Raw genomic sequence first — 26,598 nt, 5'->3', positions numbered from 1 at the left:
CAACTCCTCCCTAGGGTGGAGCTGGCCTTTCACAAGGTTCTTGTCTCCCCTGCCACCACACCCTCTCCAAGCCCCAGACACATGCTGTCCTCTCACAACTTGGAGCCTTGGGACAAGCTCTTCATTCCCTGGATGCCCTTCCTTCCTGCTCTGTGGTCTGATAAACTCCTGCTCATTCTTTTAAGTGCCAGCTCCGACGTCAGATTCTCTGTGAAGTGCTCCCTGATTGCTCCTGGCAGGGTGACTCACTCCTGCTCCAGGCTCCCTGGGTCCCCACCACTTGTAAAGCGCCTTTCACATCATAAGTATCTGCTTTCACAACTGCACCTCCCTCCAACCACAGGTAGCAAATCTATGTTACTTCTAATCCTTTCAATGGCAGACAATACTAATCAATCAGACTGGTTTACCCTACACGTGGTCTCAAAATCCTTGTTATTAGAGCTTCCATCCCATTGATTGAAGATAGCATGAGAGTTAAACCTATTTAACAACCCTGTGCCAGACTGGATTCCTTGAGTTCATTTTGGGCCCCCAGTACATGGTAGGTCCTCACTTCATGCTGCTTTACTGAATGAAAGTAGCTGGGTCCTAAGACCCACATATTCTGAATCCAACTTTAGCTGCTTTCTCTTGTACATAGGCTGGTTTCAAGATAAAATATAAAGCCTCTCAAGCTGACCTGAGGGCTCGCTCATTCAAAAGCCACTTACTGTGCCCCAGCTTCATGCCCAGCCCTGTGTTAGGTCCTGGAGATAGTGACAAACAAGAAATATTTCCCTCCTTCAGGAAGCTCACAGTATAGTGAGCAATATAGACAATAAATAGTAATGACGCTCCCATAGCTCAGTTGGTAAAGAACCCACCAGCAATGCAGGAGACCCCGGTTCGATTCCTGGGTCAGGAAGATCCACAGAAGGGATAGGCTACCCAGTATTCTTGGACTTCCTTTGTGGCTTAGCTGTAAAGTATCTGCCTGAAATATGGGAGACTGGGGTTCAATCCCTGGGTTGGGAAGATCCCCTGGAGAAGGGAAAGGCTACCCATTCCACTATTCTGGCCTGGAGAATTCCATAGACTGTATAGTCCATGGGGCGCAAAGAGTCAGACTCGACTGAGCGACTTTCACTTTCAGTGAAGCAGATGTCATCGCTGCAATAGGGATGAATGTGGTGTTAGAAGATGTTAGGAAACTCATCCAACCCAGGGGCAGTCAGGGAGGCTTCCTGGAAGAAGTGACACTTTTCAACTGAGACCTGAAGGATGAACAGGAGTTTGCCTAGGAGTGGAAGGGGGTTTGTGCAGTAATGCAAAAAAAGGGGGGGGGGAAATCACCTTAGTATTTTATTGGGTTTAAAAAATAATCATTTTTATTCCTGTCTTCAAAAAATGTGCAGAATTTCACTCCTACCACTTCCTTTGCCATCATATTGGTCCAAGCCACTTCCGTGTCTCCCCTGGGTTTTTGCCAGGCCTCCCAGCTTCTGCTCTGCCCTTCCTTCTCTCCTGTGATCTACTAGTTACTTTGTCGTCATTCACTTTCCCCATCAGGAACTTGCAAAGCGCACCATAGCTTTCTTTCACAAAAACGGTCCTTCCTCCCCCAACCCCACAGCCCTCTGTGGCTGTCCCTCACGTCCTGGGGGCACTGCACTGCCCTGGGCCCTCTGCTCTGGTCACCCTGGGCCCTGCGGCTCCATCTGTGTGTCTCTCTCCTAGGGCTCCTTCAGAATCTACCCACTGTCGGATGACCCCAGCGTGCCGGCCCCTCCCCGGCAGTTTCGGGAATTACCTGACAGCGTCCCACAGGAATGCACGGTTAGGATTTACATTGTTCGAGGCTTAGAGCTCCAGCCCCAGGACAACAATGGCCTGGTAAGAGTCTGGGTGTGGGGCCTTCTCCAGTAGCAAGATAATTACAGTCTTCAACCACCGTAATTGTCATGTTCCTTCTTTCTGGGCGTCTGTTATCTCTCGAGGGGAAAGATACTCTATCAAAACAATCTGTTCAGGAGGACGGTCCCAGTGGGGATTTATCTAAGAGCTTGAAGGGAAGGGGCTTTGGAGCCTCTGGATCATCCTTCTCATTTTACAGATGTGACCTCAGAGAACTGCTTTGTCACTGCTCCCGGCCACCGCCTCTCCTCCAAAGGCGCTCTGGCTGCATGGCGCCAAGAGGGAGCACTACCCAGACCTGATCTGAGGCCGCCCCTTCTCATCAGGAGTCACACCTGAGTCTGTCCCAGAAACTGACTTAAGTTGGCACCCCACAGTGACATAACCTGTCCTCTGTTTCGTCCCCACAGTGTGACCCTTACATAAAAATAACACTGGGCAAAAAGGTAATTGAAGACCGAGACAACTACATCCCCAACACGCTCAACCCGGTGTTCGGCAGGTAACAGATATTTCCTAATGCTTTTCTGTGGTTCTTTTCTTCATGGCCTCCATGCTAAGGAGGCAGTATGTGCCGCCAAGCTTTGCTCAAGGCCCAGAAACTGTGAAACCATGTCTATGAACTATTCAGATATCCAAGTCAGTGGGGCAGATAATGAATATGTAAATACATAAATAAAAGCATTTCGTGAAAGCAAAAAGTACCATGAAGAAAATTAAACCAAGTCTGAGAGACCCACCCTAAGACCTGGGGATAGGGGTAACAGGACGTGGATGGTAGGAGGCCCAGAAGGCCAGAGAGTTTGTGGCTTCTAGACAAGAAGAGTAGGCAGTGACTTCTGTGGAGTGACAGGGTGGTTCTCACACCCCACTCCTGTTGAGCTCTCTTATCTGAGATGCTTTGATTCCATTGTTTTGAGCCAGGGTATGTGTTGTTGACTGTTACCAAAAACAGGGAGGGGAGAAGAAAGTGATGGCATCAGCCGTCCTGCTCCCTGTCTTCTGTTCAAGAAGATTCTTGAAATAGCACTACTATCTCATCCTTGCCATCTGACATTTGTTTCTGCACGGTTACACTGATCTCAACAGAACCTTCTCAAAGGTAAGGCAAACCCAAGTGACCTCTAAAGAGGACTAGCTTTTGTCAGCTATAAACTCCTTCCACATTTAATAATAGCTACTATTACAAGCTTCCCTGGTGGCTCAGTGGTAAAGAATCTGCCTGCAGTGCAGGATCTGTGGGTCAGGAAGATCCCCTGGAGAAGGAAACGGCAACCCATTCCAGTATTCTTGTCTAGGAAATCCCATGGACAGAGGAGCCTGGTGAGCTATGGTCCGTGGGGTCACAGAGAGTCAGACACAAGCGAGCAACTAATCTACTGTTTGCTAAGCTTTTACTGAGGGCTTGCATTATAGTGAGCCCTTCATAGAAAACATCTCAAGAATCTCACCACTCTGAGTGGCTACTGACAAAGAGGAAACTGAGGCACAAAGGGAATGAACACCAGCTCACCCCGCCGGGGAGCGGCAGAACCGGGACCCGTGCCCCGGCCACCTGACTGCAGGGTCTGCATGGCTGCCGTGCTGCCCTCTGTGCAGCCGCCGCTGTCTGATTTTCACATCAGTGTCAGACCCTGCAGCCGGCAGGGCAGGGGTCTCAGCCCCACGTCAAGGGAAACAGGGCGCCCGAGCTGCGTGCATGGAGCTGGTACAACGGGGAGCCTGAACTTGGGGAGAAATCCTGACCAAGCCCCAGGCTTTCCCAACCAACTCAGTACTGCTTCGTGCTTATGGCCAAGCCGTCACCTGCAGCGCTTCCCTGGTGGCTCAGACAGTAAAGAATCTGCCTGTAGTGAAGGAGACCCAGGCTCAATCCCTGGGGTTGGGAAGATCCCCTGGAGAAGGGAACGGCTACCCGCCTGGAGAATCCCACGGACAGAGAAGCCTGGCGGGCTACAGTCCATGGGGTCACAAAGAGTCGGACACGACTGAGCAACTTTCACATCACCTGTAGAAAAATGTTCTTTGCCAAAGACATTTGCACAGTGTTGTTTTTCCCCAGAACACTACCGAGGAGAACACCTTGTTCTTATTTGATGTGTGGCTGGTATCTTAATTTCTGGCTTTATTATCCTGCCCATCTGCTTCTTCTCATGTGTGGTGGATGGAACCCTTACACATTCCTTCCCTCTCTCACGTGTGAGTGTGCGCACACACCCACATCCACCCACATGCGTATACACACACCCCTCACAGCCACACCCCCCCCCCCACAGCTACACACCCACACCCCCCACACATACCCCCTCACACACACACACACACACCCACACACACCCACATTCCCCCCCGCACACACACACCCTTTGTGCTGCACACCCCGGGGCCGTGTGCCGGAGCCAGGCAGTGGAAATAATCCTCTGGCATGGCAATGTGATCGTTTTCCTTTTCTTCCGCTGATCCAGCCCTGAGGTCTAGACAGGAAAAGGCGTGCAGTGCAGGAAGGAGGGCCCCCTGCGAGGGAGACAGGGAAGCGGGGAAAGCCAGCTTTTATGGGAGAAAAGCAGCCCTGCCTACATCACTGTCTTGGAAGAGCCAAACACAAGCTTAATTAAGTGGCAGGAAAAGTCTTGCCACCTCAGGAGGAAGTGATGCCATCAGGCTCCATGTGGCCAATCCCCACCTGGCGAACTCAGACTTGGCTCCATCCGGCAGGGTGGAGCCAGGGAGACCCCAGCTCCACAGCCCCTCCTAGGCTCCAGGCCCTGGCCTCAGTCTTACTGGGTGACTTTCTTCTCAGCGGAGACTCTCAGGAACTCTGCGACAGAGATTCAGGAAAGAGCAACCTTTCCTATATGCACGGCACTGTTATCACATCACATTCAATGGAATGTTAGTCTGCCAAAAGGATGTTAATTGGTGTTCCAAGGAAAAGCATATTTCTTCATCAAACCAGGATGCCTGGGTTAAAAAGATAACTGCAGAATTTCTCAGAGCCTTTAGTTTGCCCAGAGGAACACCAGAGGAAGTGATTCTCAGCCTTATTTGAGCAAAGAATTTTTTTCTCAACAGACACGTATTACCTGTCCCTTGGGATTCAGTAATAGAATTTAGGGGCATGTGTGGATACGGTCTAGTCAGGACTACAGCCCCTTCTCTCCTGGGATGCCTGCCTTCTGCAGGGCCCGTCTGGCTGCAGAAGTCTGGGAAAGTCACTGAGATGTGTCTAGGAGACCCCTGGAAGCTTGTCTCCTGAGCGCCACTGATGTACATACACCCTTCTATTCCAGAGATTAGTAGTTCTGGCTCTTTGGGCAAAAACCAGGCCACACACCAGAGTGACAGGCGGAGGGGCAGAGGCACAGGGGGAGAGGAGAGATTTCAGGGGCTGCTCACATTTTGTGGTCCAGAGTTTGTTGAGCACCTTTGGACCCGCCCCTCTGTGTGCAAGTACAGAGCCAAACCCCGCCCATCTGGCGTTCATGGCCTACAGTCATTACCCTCTCAGAACTGGCGCCACTTTGCTCACCTGCCACCTACTGTTTGATTATCTGGTGGTCTCTCAGAAGGGTTTGTGTTTTCATACGGATACTATAGGAAAGCCTTCAAGAATCAGTGGAGAGCCAGAGAGCCTGGGAGGAGAGAGGGAAAGCATTTGGTATACTTCTTAACAATAAGTATTATTTAACGTATAATAACTATTATTACTGCTGGTGGATTTTGAGTAATGCCTTCATACCAAATGCTTTCTAAACATTCATTCCCTTGACCCTTACAACAACATGAGCTGGTAGGGATTATTATCCCCATTTTACAGTTGAGAAAACAGAGCACAGAGACGTTAAGTAGTTGCCCTAGGGTCCCACGACTCGTAAGCAGCAAAATTGGGATTTTCCTCAGGCACTTAAAGCCCCGGATCTTCTCCTGAGCAAGTATGTACTCTGCCGTTGTTCTTATTACTGACGTGTAGTACTTCTCAAGCACCTGTCGCCCACCACCCACCTGGCTATCCCAGCCATGACATCCTCCTCCCATGGCCCAAGGAGTCTGTGCAGAGCTATGGAGTGTGCAAGATACCTGGGGGGAAGAGGGATCATACAATTCTAACCTCACTTTCATTTATTCAGAATGTATGAAATGAGCTGCTACTTACCTCAAGAAAAGGATCTGAAAATTTCTGTCTACGATTATGACACCTTTACCCGTGATGAAAAAGTGGGAGAAACGATCATTGATCTAGAAAACCGATTCCTTTCCCGGTTTGGGTCCCACTGCGGCATTCCTGAGCAGTACTGTGTGTAAGTGGCTTGGGATGTAAACGTTGGCTGTTCCATCTAACATCAGTACTGGGGAAGCTTTGATGCTCTACCTCAGGCCTGTCTTCATTGAGCCTCAGATCCTTTAAGTCAGGAGGGAGAATTGGGCTTCCTTGGTGGCTCAGATGGTAAAGATCCCCTGTGGAAGGGAATGGCTACCCACTCCAGTATTCTTGCCTGGAGAATACCATGGACAGAGGAGCCTGGTGTGCTTCAGCCCATGGGGTCACAGAGAGTCAGACACGACCGAGTGACTAACACTTAGCAAGAAGCAGGGCCATAGCATTGCACAACTACAGGGGGCGCTATTCACATTGGCGTCTGTGTACCACACTGGCTCCTGAGGCAGTGTAGTGCTCAGTGAGGATGGCACTCAGTAAGGTGGCAAAGCCTGGAGGGCCAGTCCCTCCCCTCCCCTTCTTTCTCCCCCTCCCTCCATGATGCCCGGGACTGAGAGCTAGCAATGTTTGATGGTGGGAATTCCCTGCCCCTCCCCACAAACTGATCAGTTTTGTGATGTTCCTCTTTCCCTGAGTGCTAAACAGTGTCTCTTTGTATTATCCAGTGAGATATAGCTTGTGATTTCTAATTTATGTTTGCCTATTATGATTATGGTAATCTCAAACTCATTATTTACAGAGGGCCAGAGAAGGGGAGGACCAGTTGGCTGAGGCCAAAATAACTGGATTTTAAGTCTCTAAATCCTAAATAGATTTCTAGGCAAAAGCCAGTGTCTAGAGTGCATTCCCCCATTACATGAACGTGCCTTTAAGTATGTGTGTGTATGAATCTAAGAACGTGTGTGTCCTGCAGTAACTCTGAGTGTGGCATTATTGCTCACAGTTCTGGAGTAAACACCTGGCGAGATCAATTGAAACCAACACAGTTGCTTCAAAATGTGGCCAGATTCAAAGGCTTCCCACCGCCTGTTCTTTCTGAAGATGGAAGCAGCATCAGATATGGAGGGAAAGACTACAGCCTGGATGAATTTGGTAAGCACACTGCCATGGATTGCAGGCTGGTTGCAAGGCAGAGCAACACATTTATGCTGCTGGGTTTGCGTTACAGAGGGGTGTCGGCAGAGTGGTGCCCTAATACCATAGGGAATTCCACACACACGACTGTCTAACAAAAAGCCCCATTATACTAGACTTTTGCAGTCATCTCGGGTGTCAAAATGGACACGTTTTCTTGTCTTTCTTATGTTTCACTTGACCTTTCACCTGGTCATAGCTATTTGAGCTCTGAACACAAATTTCTAATAATTAACTTACTTCCATGCGATTGTATAATTAGCTCAGAAGTGCTCAGATGGTAGTGCAAGAATTTCTCCTCCAATATTATTCCATCATTCTCCCAACCCTCTCTGAGAAGGCTCAGGGATGCTGGGGGCTAATTTGAAGAATCTGCTGAGTTCACATCTGGCTCATGTCCGAACTTGGGGTCTTGCTCCTTCCTGAGCAGTAATTTATAATGCAGTCTGTCCTGACACGTAAACAGCTAACTGCATTATGACATAGGCTGAAATCAGCTTAATAGAACGTAAGAGTTGTGGCATGATTCAGTGTTTTGTAGGGAAGAGGGCTTCCCGGAGGGGCTGGCATGGGGTTGGCTTTGAGGGCACATGGGACAGCTAGAGAAAGCTGAACAAAGATACATGGGAATGAAAATGCTTCTTGATCCTCAACTGTTTATTCCTGGCATTGTCAGAAACTGTATTTGTCTTTCTATCTGAAAGAAGACTTGAAGACTTTGTCAGTATCAGGGATTATTAGATGTTTAACAAACGATGCTGTTTACATCAGAACTTGCAAAGGGCATTAGAAATAAACTGTCAAGCAAAATGGCCTGATGGAGACAACAGGATCAGCAATCAAACAACACCCCACCAAAAGCTGTATCAGTCAGGGTCGTTCCCATTACTTTGGCCCCATAACAAATCATCCCAAAACTTAGCTGCTGAAAAAAGCCATTTTGTGTTTTTTAAAAGTTTTATTGGCGTATTTGATATACAATGTTGTGTTCATTTCTGCTGTACAGCAAAGTGAATCAGTTATACAAGTATATCCACTCTAAAATTTTTTAGAGTCTTTCCCCATATAGCAACCGTTTTGTTTTGCTCACAGTCTTGTGGGTTAGCCATTCAGGAAGGGCTCACCTGGGCACTTCTCACTTGAGTGGCAGTTGATTGCTGTCAGATGTTGGCCGGGGCTGCAGTCACCCGAAGGCTTGATGTCCAGGATGGCCCTTGGCTGGGAGCTCGCCTGGGACTGATGACCAGAGCACCTACCCAGGCCTTTCCCATAGGGCACTATCTGGGCGCCCAGGCTCCTTACATGGCTGGCAGCCTCCCTCAGAGCAAGTGATCCAGAAAGACCAGTGTGGTCTTTCATGCTTAGCCTTAGAAGTCACACAGCATCCTTTCTTTAGTGATCAAATATGTCTGCAGATTCAAAGGAGAGGGCTTAGACCCCCGCCTCTCAATGGAAGGAGTGACAGAAAATTGGGAGTCTCTTTTTTTAAATGCCACAGTGATACTAGCTAGCTACTGTTAACAGTTAAGCTTAAAAATGTTAGTGGTTTAACACAATAGAAGTTTATTTCTCATAAATTCAAAACAGGTACTCTTGCAGGTGGGTGGCCCTCTTCCAAACAGTCCTTCATGGACCAGGCTCTTTCACCTTGCAGCTCTGCTCATCATCACCTCAGGTCTAAGGTCACCGTTTTATTCTGCATCCAGAGAGAAGGTGCCAGAGGTGATCCTACATGAGAGGGTATTGCGAGCTGGACCTTGAAGGACACACCTGTCACTTCCACCTATGTTACAGTCTAGCCTACCTTGTTTGCATGGCCTCACCTAACTGCACAGGAGTCCGGCCATGAGCCCCTGACACCAACATAAATGGGGGTTGCTCTTACACAGTTTGGAGTGTTTTTGGCCTCTTTGCTATTTGCAGTCCACAAGTCAGGAATGAACTTGGCTGGGCAGGGCTTCTGGTCAGGGGCTGTTTCTATCAACAACTGTTTCACGGGCTGCAGTTCACACACTGGCACTGCCTGACTGTGTCTGCAAAGTCTGGGCTTGAAGTGCTGAGAATCCCTCAAGGCTGAACTGTTTCTGGATGTCTGTCCCTGTTTCATTGTCCTTTTTAAAAAAAATTGCAGAAGCAAACAAAATCCTGCACCAGCACCTTGGGCCCCCCGAGGAGCGCCTTGCCCTTCACATCCTCAGGACTCAGGGGCTGGTTCCTGAACACGTGGAAACGAGGACTTTGCACAGCAGCTTCCAGCCTAACATCTCCCAGGTAAAGCACTCTCCACCTTTGAACATGCATCATCCACACCCCAGAGCTGGTGGCAATAGCTGACACAGACTTGCCTCATTTATCTCTTTTGGATACTTTAAAAACTATACAAGAAATAGAAATGAAGCTCAGATTAGCTTCAGTCCCCAGGGGAGTTTAGTGGGTAAAGAATCCGCCTGCCAGTGCAGGAGACCTAGGAGATGTGGGTTCGATCCCTGGGTCGGGAAGATCCCCTGGAGAAGGAAATGGCAACCGACTCCAGTATTCTTGTCTAGAGAATCCCGTGGAGAGAGGAGCCTGCTGGGCCACAGTCCATGGGATTGCAAAGAGTTGGGCATGATTGAGGTGACTGAGAACACATGTACACGCATACACGAGGGGGATTTATGGTAAGAATTTTCAGGTAACTCACTAAATCCAGGCAGGAGAGTGACAGTGACTCAGAACAAACTTGGGCCAGTATCTTGCCCTGTCTTTTGTCTATTTCTGAGTCTCCTTTAGCCTGCACTTTTCCTGTGAGCACCTTCCCATGTGTCAGAATATTGTGGACGGCTTCTGAGTTTTGTATATAATAATGTAGCCCCACCTGCTTCCAAATGTGGAAAGGATGAGTTGCCCTAACTTGGTCCCTTCATCCACCACTAGACCACTAAGCTGTAGCCAGGAAGACAGGGTACAATGCGCAGGATGGATCGTCACAGGCGCCATGTGGATAGTGACAGGGGAAGGTCAGTTCCCAGAGAAGCAAGGGGAGACGTGGAAAATGACAAAATAGTCTATATGGAAGCTTGTTAGAATGAAGATTCCCAGACCATGCCTGCAGAGATTCAGTAAGTCTGAGGTGGGGCCAGGAATCTGAATTTGTAACAAGTATCTAGAAAGGTTCTGATGCAGATGGTTAGGAAATCACACTTTAAGAAATATTAATATAATGGGTGCAAATATTGTTGACATGGAGAGCAGAACTGTGGTCTCTTGAGAAGTAAGTACAAATGGGCTGGGCCTACTAGATGGTTTTGTCACTCACTTTTATTCTGTTCCCTATTTTCATATCTTCCTTCTCTTATTATTCTTCCTTCCCCTCAGAGAGTCCATTCCTCCTCCTCTTTCCCCTCCCACCTCTCAACTGAATAGTCTTAAGACATAACAAAGCAAGGAAGATTTCTCCCTGGGCATCCACCAGTACTTCCATCACCTCTACCTACCACATTGGACAGACTGTGGCTGGGTCTTAGGAGACACTGCTAATTAGGAGATGGCTAATTTTTGCAATGTGCTTGATGTATGCTAGACCCTTGAGCCCTCGAGATTAGTTGGAAGAGAGTAAGGATCACAGTAAAATATATCCCTTTCCAAGAGCCCCAGTTAATCATTTTGATCCCAGTGCATTAGGAAGCCAACCTAGTGGTTTCCTTGGCAACCTTCTTAAAGACTAGTCTGTTTTTGTCATGAAGGCAGAGTATACAGAACATCCAAAAACAGTCTGGGAACTTAAATTGGTTTGTATGGTTGACACAGCATGTTAACGGCATTCCTAGGCTGTCCGGAAGAATATTCCAGCCAGATAAGTGTGCCTGGTCTGTAGCCGTCAAAGATACAAAGGGAGGGCAGGGGAGCCCGTCAAGACGGTGGTGCAAGCATCAGTCCAGGCTTTCACCCTCCATGTTCCTGTAAGCCCCTTCCAGGCGGTGGGCCCTGGCAAGCCAGTGCAGGGAGCCCTCAGTTTGGTGAATGGTGATGTTTTTGTCATTGAGCCTCTGGCTTTGAAAGTGCCAGGCTGTCTTTCTTTTACAAAATTAAGTACATTTTTACATTATTTTGATTTTCTCTCTCAAGGTAAGTGGAGAAACCCTTGGGTGTCACAAAACTGGCACTGAGAGCAAGTGCACAGTCTGATGATGGATGAGATGGTGTGAAAACTGTTCTGAGAGTCACTGTAAGAGGGAGTATGTGTGTTTGGGGTTGTGTTAGTGATGGCAAGCCCCTCATTTTATTAATCAGATTATGGTAAAGTAGGCACATGTAGAGACTCCTGGGAGAGAACGGAGGGTGGATGGCCTACGTGACACTGGTATAAGATTCATCTTGATTGGCTCTTTTACTCCATTTCTCTTGCCTTCCATATGGACTAATAAATTAGGAGACCTGCACTAGTTTCACTGAAGATGTTTGAAAGAAGATTGTAGTCTCTACCACCCATAATGTAACTTCATTTCTCTTTTCATTTTTGAATGGCTTAGGGAAGACTTCAGATGTGGGTGGATGTTTTCCCCAAGAATCTGGGGCCACCAGGGCCTCCTTTCAACATCACACCCCGGAAAGCCAAGAGGTAAGTAAGCTTGAGACCCTGCTATATCTCACCGGGGTCTTGGTTCAGGACCTGAGAGGATAAAACACCTTCAAAATGTGCTTCTTGTAGATATTACCTGCGTGTGATTATCTGGAACACCAAGGATGTTGTCCTGGACGAGAAAAGCATCACAGGAGAGGAAATGAGCGACATCTATGTGAAAGGGTAAGGCTGGCATGCAAGAGCCTCAGACAGACTCAGAGAACAAAGCAGACTCTCCTTCATGAGTGTTCCATTATAGGGTGTCCATTATAGGATCTCGATTAGTGAAGATATTATGTCTTACTGGGCTTCCCAGGTGGTGCTAGTGGTAAAGAACCCGCCTGCCATTGCTTAGGAAGAAAGCTCCAGGGAGACAGAGAGAGAACAAAGAAAAGCCTGTATGGATGTTATTTATGAGCAACGGCATCTGATACCTATAAGAAAAGAAAGGTTTTGTTTCATTTATTAAGCAGATTTTGTATTTATGAGACTTTTTAGTCATGCAGTTCATTTTTATTCCTTTTTGATACTTTGAGTAACTAGCCTTAGAGACAGAAGTAGAGCTCCCAAGGTTTGTTTTTCTTTTTGTTTAACTATATTACCTGAAGTTATTAACATCCATGGAAAAGAAGAAACATTAGAGCTTTTTTAAAAAAATCATTTATTCCACCAACATTTACTGAGTGCCTACATTTAATGTGTAAAGTGTCATAGGTGTTCACTATTCTGTTACTTGCATAATCCAATTCCAAATAATCCATGTGGGTGTCAGTTTTGTGTTATGCACTGGTGCATACAGAACCCAAGGATTAGGAAGTCAGACTCTGGCGTCAAATTAGCTGGCTGAAATCTGGTGGTTTCCCTACTAGCTAGGCAAATTAGCAAACTCACTATTCCTCACGTGTAAAATGGAGATCATGACAGTATCCACCACTCTGGAATATTCAGAAGACTGCATTTAGGATAGCACCTGGCAGAGAGTAAACACCATGTGCGTTAACCAGGATTCGCCAGGAAAAGGGACAAGTAGGACGCACGCGCGCACGCGTGTGTGTGTGTGTGTGTGTGTGTGTGTGTGTGTGTGTGTGTGTGTGTAGAAAGCGGGAAAGACAGAGAAACAAAGACGGGGAGAGAGAAAGTCGTTATGGAGGCTAAAAAGTCCCACGACTGGTCGCCTGCAAACTGGAGTCCCAAGAAAGCTGGAGATATCATTCGGCCTGAGTTCAAAGCCTCAGAATCAGGGGAGCCCATGATATATATATCCCAGTCTAAGGTCAGGAGGAGATGACCTGAGATGTCTTGGTTCAATCAGTGAGACAGAAAAAGGAGGTAAATTCCTCCTTCCTCTGTTTTTTTGTTCTGTTTAAGTCCCCAATAGACTGGATGATGCCACCTACATTTGGGAGAGCCATCCAGTCCATTGATTCAAATTCTAGTCTCATCCAGAAACATTCTCATAGACACACACCCAAATAATGTTTAATCTGGGCACCCCACGGCCAGTCACATTGACACATAAAATTAACAGTCACACCATAAACCTACTCAATTCCACATGAATTGAGTTTGGTTCCTTGATATGTAAAAGATAAGACTTGGTGAAATGTAACATATTCATGAAGTGAGAATAAAGTTTCCCTTATGATCCCAAGTGGCCTTCAATCAAACCTTTGTTAAAGACATAATTATTGTCATTTAGGTTCACTCTACACAGGGAATGTTTCATCAAGTACTTCATTATTCTTTCTCATTTCAGGATATTATTACCATTCCCCAAGGAAAACTAATTCTGGCTAATTATATATATGCAAATTTATTTGACTATCATAAGCATTTTTTTTTCCAATCAGGGAAACTAACTCAAGTAATACTGGACTGAGAGAGAACTCTGGTAATCAAAGAATAAAACAACCTAAAATACCATGTCAGGACTTCCCTCGTGGTTCAGTGGTTGGGACTCCATGCTTCCAAAGCAGGGGGTTATGGGTTCAATCCCTGGTCAGCGAACTGGCATCCCACGTGCTGCGTGGTGTGGCCAAAACATTAAAAAACTTAAAGTACCATGTCACATTTGGAATGAAAAGTCTAAATACTGTATGTGACTAAATACTGTATTTAGACTGTAAGTCTAAATAATGCACAAATGACATGCCTAGCACCATACTCACATGGGTATTACATACAAGTACATACACCGAGAGTGGCTGTTTACCTTGTTTTCAAATGAAAATGTGAAAAGATTCATAAGAAAGGAGAGGGAAGAGCTACAGGGGTAAGCCATCTGGGGAAGGATGATGGTGCCAATTAGGGTTGGCTTATAAGCTGAAGCTACCACGGTCATAGCCAAAAAGTGTGCTCTCTCTCTTCACTGAGCTAGTTCAAAAGCGTAAACGTCAATTGTCAAAAGGAATATTTCAACTCAGTTATTTGGTTAGTCAATTGATGAGAAAAAGTAAAATTACCAGTTGACTGCTATTAATACCACTACCAATAATAGGACCCAGTATTAGCACATGACTTTCTAGTCTCCATGGTCCTTTGAGGCAGAATAGTAGTCCTGTAGTTAGGAGTCAGATAGACGTGGGAGTTATACTTAATTCTGTCCCTTACTGGATATATGAGATCCTCTCTGAACCTCAGTTTCCTCATCTATGAGATGGAGCTAGTTATCAGTTGAAAAGAATAAAAGAATACCAGGTATACCATGCTGTATACCTGGTTCATAGTAGCTGATCCTTACATGTGTTAAGGGTCTCCCTCTTCCCGCTCTGGCCTTTCTCATTTTGTCCTCAGGCTGACCATGTGAAGCAAGCACGTATCATTAACCTCGTTTTACAGATGGGAAACGAAGCTCAGAGAGTCAATAGCAGAGCAGATTCACAGCCAGGCCTGCCTCCTACTGACAGTCTCTATCTAGGGGTCCAGGCAGCAGCATTTCTGAAAGCTGCTCCAGTTGATGCTAATGTGTAGTCGGTACTGAGATCCATGCATTCCACCATTTTCACCGTCTCAAATCTCGTGTGCCTCTGGTTCCAAACCAGAAGTCTTCCCCATAGTTGGCGGATGTGGTAACACTTTCTCCCAGACATGCTCATTCATCCCTCTAACCCATCTGCCAGGCACAGGCCAAAAAGAACTTTCCAAATGTCAAAAGAAAAGATGTTCACTTGTTGGTAGAAATGAATTTTCATAGATAGGAGTATGGATGCAGCGGCTTACATCTCCCTTGCTCGTCTCAATTAATGTGATCATAGCACATTTAAGAAGAATTTAAAAAGGAAGCTGGAAGATTGCTTGAGTCGTGCCTGTTTTGTTTGCTTAAGTAAAATATGGAAAAGGAAATGCTGAAATTTTGAACTAACCCACATTCACTGAGCCTATCAGCGGTGAAGATAGACAGCAATGAGTTATAGTTAGGGAGACTAAAGTTATAACCGGCAAGCTTCACCATTCCCAAAATAGCAGCTAAGTTGTTGATATTTTCCAGAAAATTTCACCTTATCCCTGTTAACTGAAGTCTAAAGGGTTTCCTGCTCTGGTTTTAGAGGAATTCTATTTTATTTGGCTACAACCTGTGTTGGATGCACCAGAGTGCCTCCCCTTCATAAATCACCACCCCCGGCCTCCCCAGCTCCATAGATAACTGGAACCTGCCCAAGAAAAGTGCATTAATTCTCCTGCCCTTCACTCGCCTAATCACTGCACGATTTTGCGGCTAGATTACTTGTCAATCACATGAAGCTAAGTCTGTTTGCTTCTGTTTTTCAGCTGGATTCCTGGCAATGAAGAAAACAAACAGAAAACAGATGTCCATTACAGGTCCTTGGATGGTGAAGGGAACTTTAACTGGAGATTTGTCTTCCCTTTTGACTACCTCCCAGCTGAACAGCTCTGTCTCGTTGCTAAAAAAGTGAGTTCTGCAATGTGCCAGTGGGGCAGGGACTTCATGGGTCTTTCTTAATGTGGACACTGAGAAAAGGTCGGAGGTGCTCAGCACCTTGGAGGTCATGGGTCCAGCTCCCTCTTGGTAAGGTGGGGGGCATTCAGAGACCCCACTGGTGCAGATACTTGCCCAGGGTCACACAAGTCTAGTAGGTATTTGTGTAGTTAGGGGTAAAAGGAACACAGCTTTTCTTCCCTGACATGTTGGCAGATGGGGGAAGGATCTGGTAAAAGACCCCCTGTGTCCATACATACCCCAACCTAAGTATGTATTTACGTTACAGGAGACCGATTTCTTCCCCTGATAAAGAGAACTGTCGGACTAGCTAGCCAGAAACAAAATATTAATGTAGGTGCAATTTCCCACTTACCTTCCTTATTAAACTTAAGCATCTGCCTTCCTTCCTTCGGGAGCACTTCCATGAGGGTTCAGCGCCCTCCTGGTCTTAATTTATAAGACTCTGGGTTACAGAACTCAACTCAAACTGGCTTGTACCAAAAATGTGATTTATTGGTTCACATTACTAAAAAGGCCAGGGTTGACTGGCTTAAGGATCGCCTGGAGCCCAGGTTGAACTGATGTCTTTAGAAACTGCGGTCACCTCCTCCACCCCTCTGCTCTGCCTTCACCCATGGGCCTCACTCCCTGGTTGGAGGTAGGGTGGCTACCAGCAGGTCTCCGTAGAGACAAATCAAGTCCCCAAAGGCGCCAACCAGGGTTCTGAGATTGGACCCCAGAGTTGGCCTGTCTGAGGCCAAGTGCCCGTCTCTGAGCCAGCCGGTGGTGCCCAGGGATGCAGTGCCCTGATTGGTGCAGCTCTAGAGTTAAAGTCGGTCCTCCCCAAACTGCATGGACTGGAGGAATAGAATCTCTAGGAAAAATCTGTGGGGCAGGTAATAATAACAGCTGTCTTTTATAGGCCCTTGTCCCATTTCCCCTCCCAACCATATTCCATAAACTTTTCCTAGCTCTGCCTCAGTCACCTCTTCCCCCTACACCTGGATCAGGATACAGCCCCCTCCTGTCCCAGCAGGCCAGGCCCTACCTGCTGCTGACGCTCTGCTGCTGCTAAGTCGCTTCAGTCGTGTCCGACTCTGTGCGACCCCATAGACGGCAGCCCACCAGGCTCCCCCGTCCCTGGGATTCTCCAGGCAAGAACACCGGAGTGGGTTGCCATTTCCTTCTCCAATGCATGAAAGGGAAAAGGGAAAGTGAAGTCACTCAGTCGTGTCTGACCCTCAGTGACCGCATAGACTGCAGCCTTCCAGGGTCCTCTGTCCATGGGATTTTCCAGGCAAGAGTACTGGAGTGGGGTGCCATTGCCTAATGAGCACTTTTTCCATTTAGGTGAGATGAATGCCTTCCAAGGGCACTTTTTAAAGATGCAGAGGCTCATCCTGGTGCTTATGCATACTTTCAAATGTTGAGGCAGACCAGGGGGAAGGTGAGGGGTTTGGGGTCAGGTAGGCCTTTAGGTAAAGTTTCCTTTCCTATTTACTCACATCTAAGCTGGACCTCTCAGCATCCTGAGTAATCCCACACAGGACAGTCAGGTGAGGCCAGACAATGGTAGAGCGGGCTTCTCGGCCCCTCAGAGCCAGGCCCTCTAAGTCCTGCAAAGGGAAACATCTCAGACTGTCATCTGAAAAACCAACAACCCAATGATCTTCCTTCAAATTCATGAAGTATTGGGGGAATTCCCTTTCTTCTGGGGCCAGGGGAACTTAGGTGTAATCAGGCCATGGAGGTGAAATGATCCTTGGCTGATATTGTCTAAGCAGAGGCAGGGACCAGAGGTGAGAACCTGGAGGAACCTCACCCCATCCTCTCTGCACCTAACTCGAGTCTGAAGGATCAGAGGGTCTTAGTTTTACAGTATGTAAAACTAGCAGTATTTTTTAAAAACCAAAACTGCCAGGAATTTTAAATCTGCACTGATAAGAGTGAAATGTGGGCTTCCATCTCTCACCCCCATGTGGAGTGAGTGTGCTCAGACATCCCTGGGACGGTGGGGAGATTGCTGGGCAGAAGTAACACCCCAGCAGGGGATATTTTGGTCTGGCTTAGAACAGCTTGGCTTTGGGAGCATAATCTAACCAGGCCATGGTGTTTAGGAGACAGAATTACCCTCCCCACCGCCCCCAAACCCCAGGAGTGGCAGCAGGAAGTCACACTGATAGAAACGCGGCGGGAAACCTTCTGTTTGGCAACTGCCTCGGACAACCTTTTTGTCGCCCAGCTGGTGGTCTTGAAATTTCCTGGGGCGCCTGCCTGCCTTACATACACATGGGGCGGGGGCAGCAGGCTAGAAGATGGGGTTTTGGGTGGGGATGCAAAGGAGACAAGAGGGGCCTCTTGATGTTGCATTTTCAAGAGGCCCCAGGGGAGGGTTTTAACAGTCCAGTAATCTGTATCATTTTGGCTTGTCTGTTCCTCTTGGCATTTTAGGAGCATTTCTGGAGTATTGACCAAACTGAATTTCGGGTCCCACCCAGACTGGTCATTCAGATATGGGACAATGACAAGTTTTCTCTGGATGACTACTTGGGTAAGGCTGACATGCGGATACTTTTCTCTAAGGTATTGTACTTGAAATTAGTTAAACCAACTAGAACTTGGAATCAGTTATTTAAATCTCCAGTCCTGTGGGGCTGGGGTCACATTCACTGCCTGGATGGCCTCTGGGCACTGTGGCCTGCTGGGCGCTATCCCAGGTCCTCTGAGAAGTGGGCCCAGTGAATGGCACCCCTTGTGTGGGCCCCGTCCACCCTCAGGGTCCTGGTGTAGGCTCTTGCACCAGCTTCTGACATGTTATGAAGACACAGATTTTGTTTTCAGGTATGCCTCAGCCTTGCCTCCACTTCCAAACCTCTTTTGTTTTCTCGCTCCCTCTTCTCCCTCCCATCAACACCTCAGAATCGGCTTCCTCCGCCTCTCAGAAGTCACTGCGGTCCTCTAAGATCCCAGCCGTCATTCCTCCCCACCCTTCTCTGTGGTAAAAGGCCCTTGTTAAGCCCCACTGCGGGCCCCTCCATTTCCTGGCCCTCTCCCGAGTCCCTGCAAAGCACAGTGTGCAGATTTTCTCTCTCCCAGGCCTTGGGTGTCTCACTGGCCCGCTCTGTTTCTTCCTCTCACTCTTTAAACACAGGCCTTTGTTCTCCCTAGCGTTTTGTGGATCCTCCCCAGGCTCTCTCAGTGACTTACCAACCCTCTCCTCTGTTGAAGGCAAAGCTTCCATTCTCGCTCTATGCAAGGTATGACTCATAGACCTGGAGGTGCAGCCTGGCCGCCCACGGTGCCTGCCATACAGTAACAAGAAATACTGGGATGACTCATACTGACTGCTCTATGCAGTGTATCAAATCAACACACTATATACCTTTGACTTGCACAGTGCCCTTTGTCAATTATATCTCAGTTTGAAAAAAAGAAAACTTATGATGATTATTCCCCACACCCCACCGGAACCTTTTACCTGTACGTTCAGCTGGCACCTCAAATTTACCGTGACTAAGATCAAACTCAGCCTTTCTGCCCTGACCTCATACCTGCGTGCAGCCTCTCCCAGTAGCTCAGGCCATAACACCCAGAGTCCTCTGACGCCCTCCTCTCCTTTCCTCCCGCTTTCCAAAACAGTGTAACCTGTGGTATCATGCACATTTATTTTCTTATTTCTATGATCTCTGCCACTTGCCAGTTCAGATGTAACTTTCTCGAAGCCAGCATTACAGAAGCCCCGAGCTCACCTCCCTGCCTCTGGAGCATCTCTCCTGGCAGAGGAGAAGCCCAACAGTGGTCAGTGGCTACATCGTGTTCACCCCTCTGCCCTTCACAACACAGAGTGCAGTGGCTTTGGCTTAGTTGGTTCTTAATAAGAATTGAACAGACAAGTGAGTATTAAAGTGTTGAACTGAAGAAAAACGTACAATCTAAAAGTTGTGAGTCCAGGCATCTTACTGAGGACTGCAACCTAGGACACCACCTCTCAGAGAGCTCTGAGGAGCCAGGATAGAAGAGGTTTCTGCTGGGTGGGGGAGAGAAAAAAACAGGTAGTCAAACATCAAAAGATTACGCCTAATCACAAAGAACAGATATCTCAAGTTAATGACTTTAGTGCTTTGCTATGTTTGGAGAGATACAAGATCCTGGACCTGTTGAAATTATGCCTTAGATATGCATCTTAGCTAGCCAGAGCCAAACGCAAAGGTCAGAATGCTTCCCCCTCCATCTTGAATCCCCCTTGGGTCACAGACTCAGGTGGGGGCTGCAGTGACTAAGGTCCTGATCCTTGTAGAACTGGGATAGTGGGTAACACTTTGTTTACTGGAATGCCAGGCAATGTTCCCTCTTCACGGGAGTATGCTAATTCAGCATGAAGAACAGTAGAGAGTTTTCCCTTGGAACTGAAACAGAACAGTCTGACAACAAATGAGGATGACTGTATCTCTGATAACTAGTGGGTAAATGGTTGCAGTTATTACCAAAAGGAGAGAGGCAAAATAAAAACAGGCATAAACTCCAGAAAGGCTTGTGGGCTATGGATGCATTAAGATGAAGGACAGTTTCTAAGTTTATAGAGAATCTGCCACCCCCTCCCTGGTGTTCTTTGCTATCCCTGTTGAAGACCACCTTTTGTCCCAGTAAGTAATTCATAGACTTGACCCAACATACCCAGACGATCATCTGAAGGAGAGGGGTCCTGGGAGTTCCCAAGCCCCAAAAACAATCAAAGATGGTCATTAACTACAAGAAAGTTCATGCCTCAGATCATGGAAGAAAACCTGTGCTTCTCTGGGCACCCTGAGCTGGGCTTCCTAGTTCCTGGGAAGAATGTTCTGATGAGAATTCAATGTTCCTTCTCAAATTCTTGTTTCTGAGGTTTCACTAGGAGAGACTTGAACTTGACTGTTCGATGGCACTTCCCATGTTCCAAGTACCAGTTGTCTTTACCCAAAGCCAAATGACTGTGTTTGGGGAAGTTTAGAACCAACATGAGCAAATTCCAAGTCCAGTGGAAATTGTGCTCTTAGGTGTTTAATTATTTTGAGCTTGCAGAAGAACTCCATTTATGCTCCTGTCTCTGAGAAATAAAGCGGGTAGACCTCTGTGAGATGCAGAGCAGTGGGCAGATACTTTTGCCACTTTCCATCCTATCTTGAAAGAATTTTAACTGTCTACAAGGCTCCATTTCTCTAACTCACCTGTCACCTGTTCAAAGTCACAGTCTAGACCTCTCTTCTGACAAGTACATTCTGTTTACTTGTGAACATCGCCTGATCCACTTGAAATTTATTTGGGTTTAATGTTTCCTTGGCTAGGTTTCCTGGAACTTGATTTGCATCATACCATCATTCCAGCAAAATCACCAGAGAAATGCAATTTGAACATGATTCCAGACCTCAAAGCCGTGAACCCCCTGAAAGTGAAAACTGCCTCTCTCTTTGAGCAGAAGTCCATGAAAGGATGGTGGCCTTGCTACACAGAAAAAGACGGTGCCCGTGTGATGGCTGTATGTATGAGTATTTCCTGGTTGGGGGTTTATTCCTTTTCTTCTTTAGGTTTTGCCCTTTATGAGTAGATTTGCTCCAGATAAGGAAGGTTGAATTGGTGGTACTTTTAAGTTTTGGGAACGGGTTGTACCTGGGATTATAGGAGAAGGTGGCAGATGCTGCGAACATATGTTTGGGGTGAGTGGAAGATAGAAGGATTGGAATTGTCAAAAAACTGGGAGTGCATGTGATTATACTATATTTTTGTGGGACTCTCTTTCACCAGAAGTGCTAATTTACTCTGAGCTTCTAGTACAATTCAGTACAGAAAAAGAAACTTCAAATTTAAGCTGTTCTCATCTTGAAAAAATTTAAATTTAAAGATGGAAGAAGCAAGGAGTATGAGCATCCATTGAACTTTAAGGCCATAAGTTATGAGCACATTTGGAAAACTCAAGATAATTTCAACGTAGAAGCAGTAGTGCCATGCCCTGTCACAAAAAGGCTATTTAATTCATTGCGTATTACTAATAATAAGCATTTTAAACTACTTATTATAAACTAGACAACATACTGAATGTCTTACATTCATAATCTTGTGTTTTAAAATAACTTTAAATTTTATTCGGTTGGCCAAAAAGTTCGCTCGGATTTTGCTGTACAGAATACCCGAATGACCTTTTTGGCCAACCCAATACATAAAATAAACTGCACTCACTCAAAACAGAAGACAACAAAAGTGCACAATTTGAGTTTTGACAGATACATATGCTCATGAAACCACCACCATAATCAAGCTCCAGAACATTCCCATTATCCCCAGAGGTTTCCTTGTGCCCGTTGCAATCTATCACTTCCTCTATCCCTGGCGAAGCTAGCTTCCTGCCACTCTAGAGCAGTTTGTACATAATCTCATTTAGCTCTGCTGATAACCCCATGAAGCAGACATTACCTCCATTTTATAGACTTGAAAGAACGGGCTTAAAAATAAGAATTACCTTGCCATAGACACACTTTCCTGATAGCTCAGCTGGCAAAGAATCCACCTGCAACGCAGGAGCCCCCAGTTCGATTCTTGAATCGGGAAGGTCCCCTGGAGAAGGGAAAGGCTGCCCACATCAGTATTTTGGCCTAAAGAATTCCATGGACAGTATAGTCCATGGGGTCGCAAAGAGTCAGACATGACTGAACAACTTTCACTGCCATAGAGAGATACCTATCTTTGACTTGTCGACTGAGGAGGCATCTGTGCTTCATCACCTAATGAGCATCAGCGTCAGAAGTTCTCAGATTGCTGGTGACTTTGTGGGTTCCAGGTTCTAGAAAGCCTGTTACCACCCCAGTTAAGCCTGGCTATCAGAGTGGGCAAGTTTCTAGAGCTCTTGCAGCCTCAGTGTCCTCATGTGCACTGGAGGACCACAGCAGTACCTGACTTCTAGGACTGTCCTGAGCATCACACTAGAGTGTCCCTGTAAAAGGCTTAAGCAGTGCCCCCTGCACCCCTCAGGCACCTGTGAACAGGGAGGCAGCATCCATTCACTCATGCCTTTGTTCTGCAAGTATACAGTGGGTGCTTACTAAGTGCCAGCACTGCTCCATACAGTAGGGGTCCCATGAAGCACAGAGGCTCTCCTGGAGCCCATAACAAATGCTCAATGTTAGCTATTGTCATTAGCAGTATTCAGATTAATCTGGGTCCAAGCACAGTTACAAAGGGAGATAATGTGAGCAGGCAAGGAGATGGATGTGAAAAAGTTAGAATGATGGGGATCCGGGAAAGCAGGGAGGAGGGAAAGCAATTTGTCCTCTCAGTTTCCCACAAGGAGTCAGTTCTGAAACACATGGAAGAGGAAATGTGATGAGATCTCTTGAGGAAGATTTAAGGCGATCTCAGGATTGTTTTACAAGAATAAAAATCACTGCTTGGGGAATACGCCTTGGGTTGAAGTGAAAATATTTGTGAAACGTGATGTCATGTGTTTAACCTGTTCTGCTTTACTGAAGGGGAAAGTGGAGATGACGTTGGAAGTCCTCAATGAGAAGGAGGCCGACGAGAGGCCAGCGGGGAAGGGACGGGATGAACCCAACATGAACCCCAAACTGGACCCACCAAAGTGAGAGGCCCTCTTTGTTCTGATCCCCAAACACCTGCAGTCTGAAAGCCCCCCTCCACTTGACTTAATGCAATGGATTAGCCGTTGTCTTAGTTTTGTACTGAACAGGCGGGATGGGGGATGGAGAGATTGGTGATCTGGCTTCATTTTAACCATTCTCCTTTCTGTGAAACCAAAGTCCAGTGTGTCTTCAGCATCTTAAGAAGTCATGAAAGGTTAAAGACTCTCTCAGCCAACTAAGGGGAATAATATCTTTCCTTGGCTTTGTAAAACATTATTAATTATTCTTTAAACTGTGTTATGCTCTGAGATGTAAAATATCTGTCCCTGCTGAGTTGGGTAGGTAAAACCATTTCTTTGCAATGCAGCCGACCAGAAACCTCCTTCCTGTGGTTCACCAACCCATGCAAGACCATGAGGTTCATCGTGTGGCGCCGATTTAAGTGGGTCATCATTGCCCTGCTGATCCTGCTGATCCTGCTGCTCTTTGTGGCTGTGCTTCTCTATTCCTTACCGGTATGAGTCCTTGGCCTCTTGTCTTGGCCTTCTGGGTGTGAATTATGGTTGGTCATCTCAGTTGGTACTTGCCGTTTTTGCTGTTCAGTAAAATGACCTACCTTGGGGCTTCCCTGGTGGCTCAGTGGTAAAGAATCCGCCTGTCGATGCAGGAGACTCAGGTTTGATTCCTGGGTTGGGAAGATCTCCTAGAGAAGGAAATGGCAACCCACTCCAGTATTCTTGCCCAGGAAATCCCATGAACAGTGGAGCCTGGAGGGCTGTAGTCTGTGAATCACATTCTCCAGGTTTTATGAATTACAGGTAGAACTTCAGGGTCTATTAGAAACAAAACAAAACAAAACTTTGGTCTCAGGAATTCTAGAAGAAATCCCTCACGCCTTTATCAGTGTGGGTCTGAACCAGAGCTAGCATTTCTGATGGATCTTTCTGCCTTCAGACTTTTTGTTCCAAACCATCCTACACCTTAACTCTTGACCTTTCATGCATCCTGGGCTCATTAGAAGCCTGCACCACCCTTGAACTCTGGGGGCTTCCCAGGTGGCACCAGTGGCAAAGAACCCACCTGCCAATGTAGGAGACATAAGAGACACAGGTTCAGCCCCTGAGTTGGGAAAATCCCCTGGAGGAGGGCATGGCAACCCAATGCAGTATTCTTACCTAGAGAATCCCATGGACAGAGGAGCCTGAGAAGCTATGGGCTATAGTGTTGCAAAGAATTGGACACGACTGGAGCAACTTACCACACCCCCCTGAACTCCATCCAAATTGAGTTGGCCTCCCCAAAGAAGTATTGCCCTAACCTGCCAGGATGCCTTTGCCAAGACTGTTCCTTAACCTGTGTTCTGGCTGTTAAAAGCTCCCTCATTCTTTAAGGCCCACATCACATAACATCCCCTTCATCTCCACAGTCACAAAGGGAGTTCAAATGGGAGGTTTGTCAGTGTGCCTGGAAGCAGTGTCTTCATTCCTCTGAGAATCCAGGAATTTGTTGAGCATCTGCTATAGGGTAAAAATCAGAATACAGAGATGCCCAAGGCAGGATTTCTGCCCACAAGCAGATCACGTGTCTGCTTGTCTGCAAGATACGAACAAGTAAATTACTATGAAAGGCAGCCTGGTCCAGAGGTATGAAAAAATGACCATCAGACCCCATTGCTGAGGATGGTTGCACCAAGGAGGGGGCGTTTAAGCTTAGCGTGCCCAGTGGAGAAGGGAGAGTCCAAGCATTCAGAAACCACTCCTTCAGTTCATATTCATAATACAGATTATTTTGTGTTTAGTAGCATAGTCACACAACCCCAAGAGCAGGGAGTTGGTGTCTTCCTTTCCCCCAGCAGATACTTTCAGCTGTAAGTACATGCATACTACCGGTTTGGCCAAAAAGTTCATTTGGATTTTTCTGTAAGATCTTATGGCAAAACCTGAATGACCTTCTTGGCCAACCCAGTATTTTCTTATTGTAGGTAGCTCAATCTGTCTTGACCATTTAGAAAACCCCTTATAGTTATTTCTTCTTCTTGAGTTAGACTCTGTTGATTTAAATCAGTGGTTCTCAACTGGGAGCAATCTTGCCCCCCAGGACATTTGGATGCCTGGAGACATCTGGTGGTCACAACTGGGGGTGATACTGGAAACTAGTGGGTAGAGGCCAAGGATGCTGCTAAACATCCTGCAATGCACAGTCTCCAACAAGCATCATCTGGTCCTAAGTGTCAGTGGTACCATGATGAAGAATCCCTAAGTTATATAATCCCTAAGTTTTATATATGTATAAACCCTGTTTCTGTTTCCTTTTCAGAACTATTTGTCAATGAAGATTGTGAGACCAAATGCGTAACAGAAGCAAAGTCTTCAAGAGTCATCCAGCAATGAGAGAATCCTGTCTCTATTAACAGATTAAAACCAAGAATGAGTCTGTGTCTGAGACTACATTGCAGAGGCAATTACACTACTTCGCCAAGCCCCATCACTTCCCAGAGCATCTAGGTTCCAAGTCAGGCTAACAGGCAACATTTTCATCTTACCTTTTGAAGTATTAAAGGTTTTCACCATGTATTTTTCATAGTAATTTTCAAGGTGGCTGGTTCCATTTAAAAATCTTTTTTTATGTGTCCTACTTCTATAATTCAATTTGTAAATTGCTGAAATAGAACATGAGAATTTCTGGATTGTGATTTCATATACTTCTTACCTGTAGTCCACGAAAAGGGCTGTGCATTATAAAATAGTAGAATAGTTAGAGGAATTGTTATTTATGCCTGCAACCATTGCTATATTTTGTATGGATAAATGTCATAAGAGTATATTCAACCTCTGTGATGAACCCAAATAAAAACATTTCACCTTCAGCATATACCTATTTGTTGCAGCTGTGGGCCAAGCTGAGAAAGAGGCAACTTCCAGTCTGGGTGTCAGTGGATAGAATGGTATGCCCTGGCGGTTGGCTATAATTCCTTTATAAGCATATCGCCAAATCTTGCCAATATAATAAATTAACATTTATTTATTCTATGCACACTATTGTTCTAAATGCTTTATGCATATTAACTAACTTAGTCCTCAAGGTAATCCTGTAAAAGGTAGGTAACATTATTAACCCCATCTTGCAGCTGAAGAAATTGAGATATATGCATGAAAATCAATGATGTTAGAACTCACTATACACAAAAATAAACTCAAAATGG

The 26,598-nt window shown here is 46.3% G+C and overlaps 1 protein-coding gene across 10 annotated transcripts in view; it reads left to right on the top strand.

Annotated features, from left to right (window-relative positions):
• MYOF (myoferlin) overlaps positions 1-26,262 on the top strand; it is a 177,935-nt gene extending 151,673 nt beyond the window's left edge. For all 10 annotated transcript variants that reach the window (XM_060405019.1, XM_004020039.5, XM_012102565.4 and 7 more), the window contains 13 exons: positions 1,720-1,875; positions 2,307-2,398; positions 6,024-6,194; positions 7,056-7,204; positions 9,378-9,517; positions 11,758-11,846; positions 11,937-12,032; positions 15,618-15,759; positions 18,241-18,340; positions 21,111-21,301; positions 23,286-23,395; positions 23,764-23,911; positions 25,713-26,262. In XM_060405019.1, coding sequence (XP_060261002.1) covers positions 1,720-1,875; positions 2,307-2,398; positions 6,024-6,194; positions 7,056-7,204; positions 9,378-9,517; positions 11,758-11,846; positions 11,937-12,032; positions 15,618-15,759; positions 18,241-18,340; positions 21,111-21,301; positions 23,286-23,395; positions 23,764-23,911; positions 25,713-25,751 — 1,623 coding nt within the window. In that variant the 3' untranslated portion in view covers positions 25,752-26,262. The remainder of the gene's footprint in view (positions 1-1,719; positions 1,876-2,306; positions 2,399-6,023; positions 6,195-7,055; positions 7,205-9,377; positions 9,518-11,757; positions 11,847-11,936; positions 12,033-15,617; positions 15,760-18,240; positions 18,341-21,110; positions 21,302-23,285; positions 23,396-23,763; positions 23,912-25,712) is intronic.
• The last annotated feature ends 336 nt before the right edge of the window (positions 26,263-26,598 follow it).

The sequence above is a fragment of the Ovis aries genome, chromosome 22, assembly GCF_016772045.2.
Source record: "Ovis aries strain OAR_USU_Benz2616 breed Rambouillet chromosome 22, ARS-UI_Ramb_v3.0, whole genome shotgun sequence".
Classification (NCBI taxonomy): Eukaryota; Metazoa; Chordata; class Mammalia; order Artiodactyla; family Bovidae; genus Ovis; species Ovis aries.
This window is presented reverse-complemented; position numbering and strand designations above follow the sequence as displayed.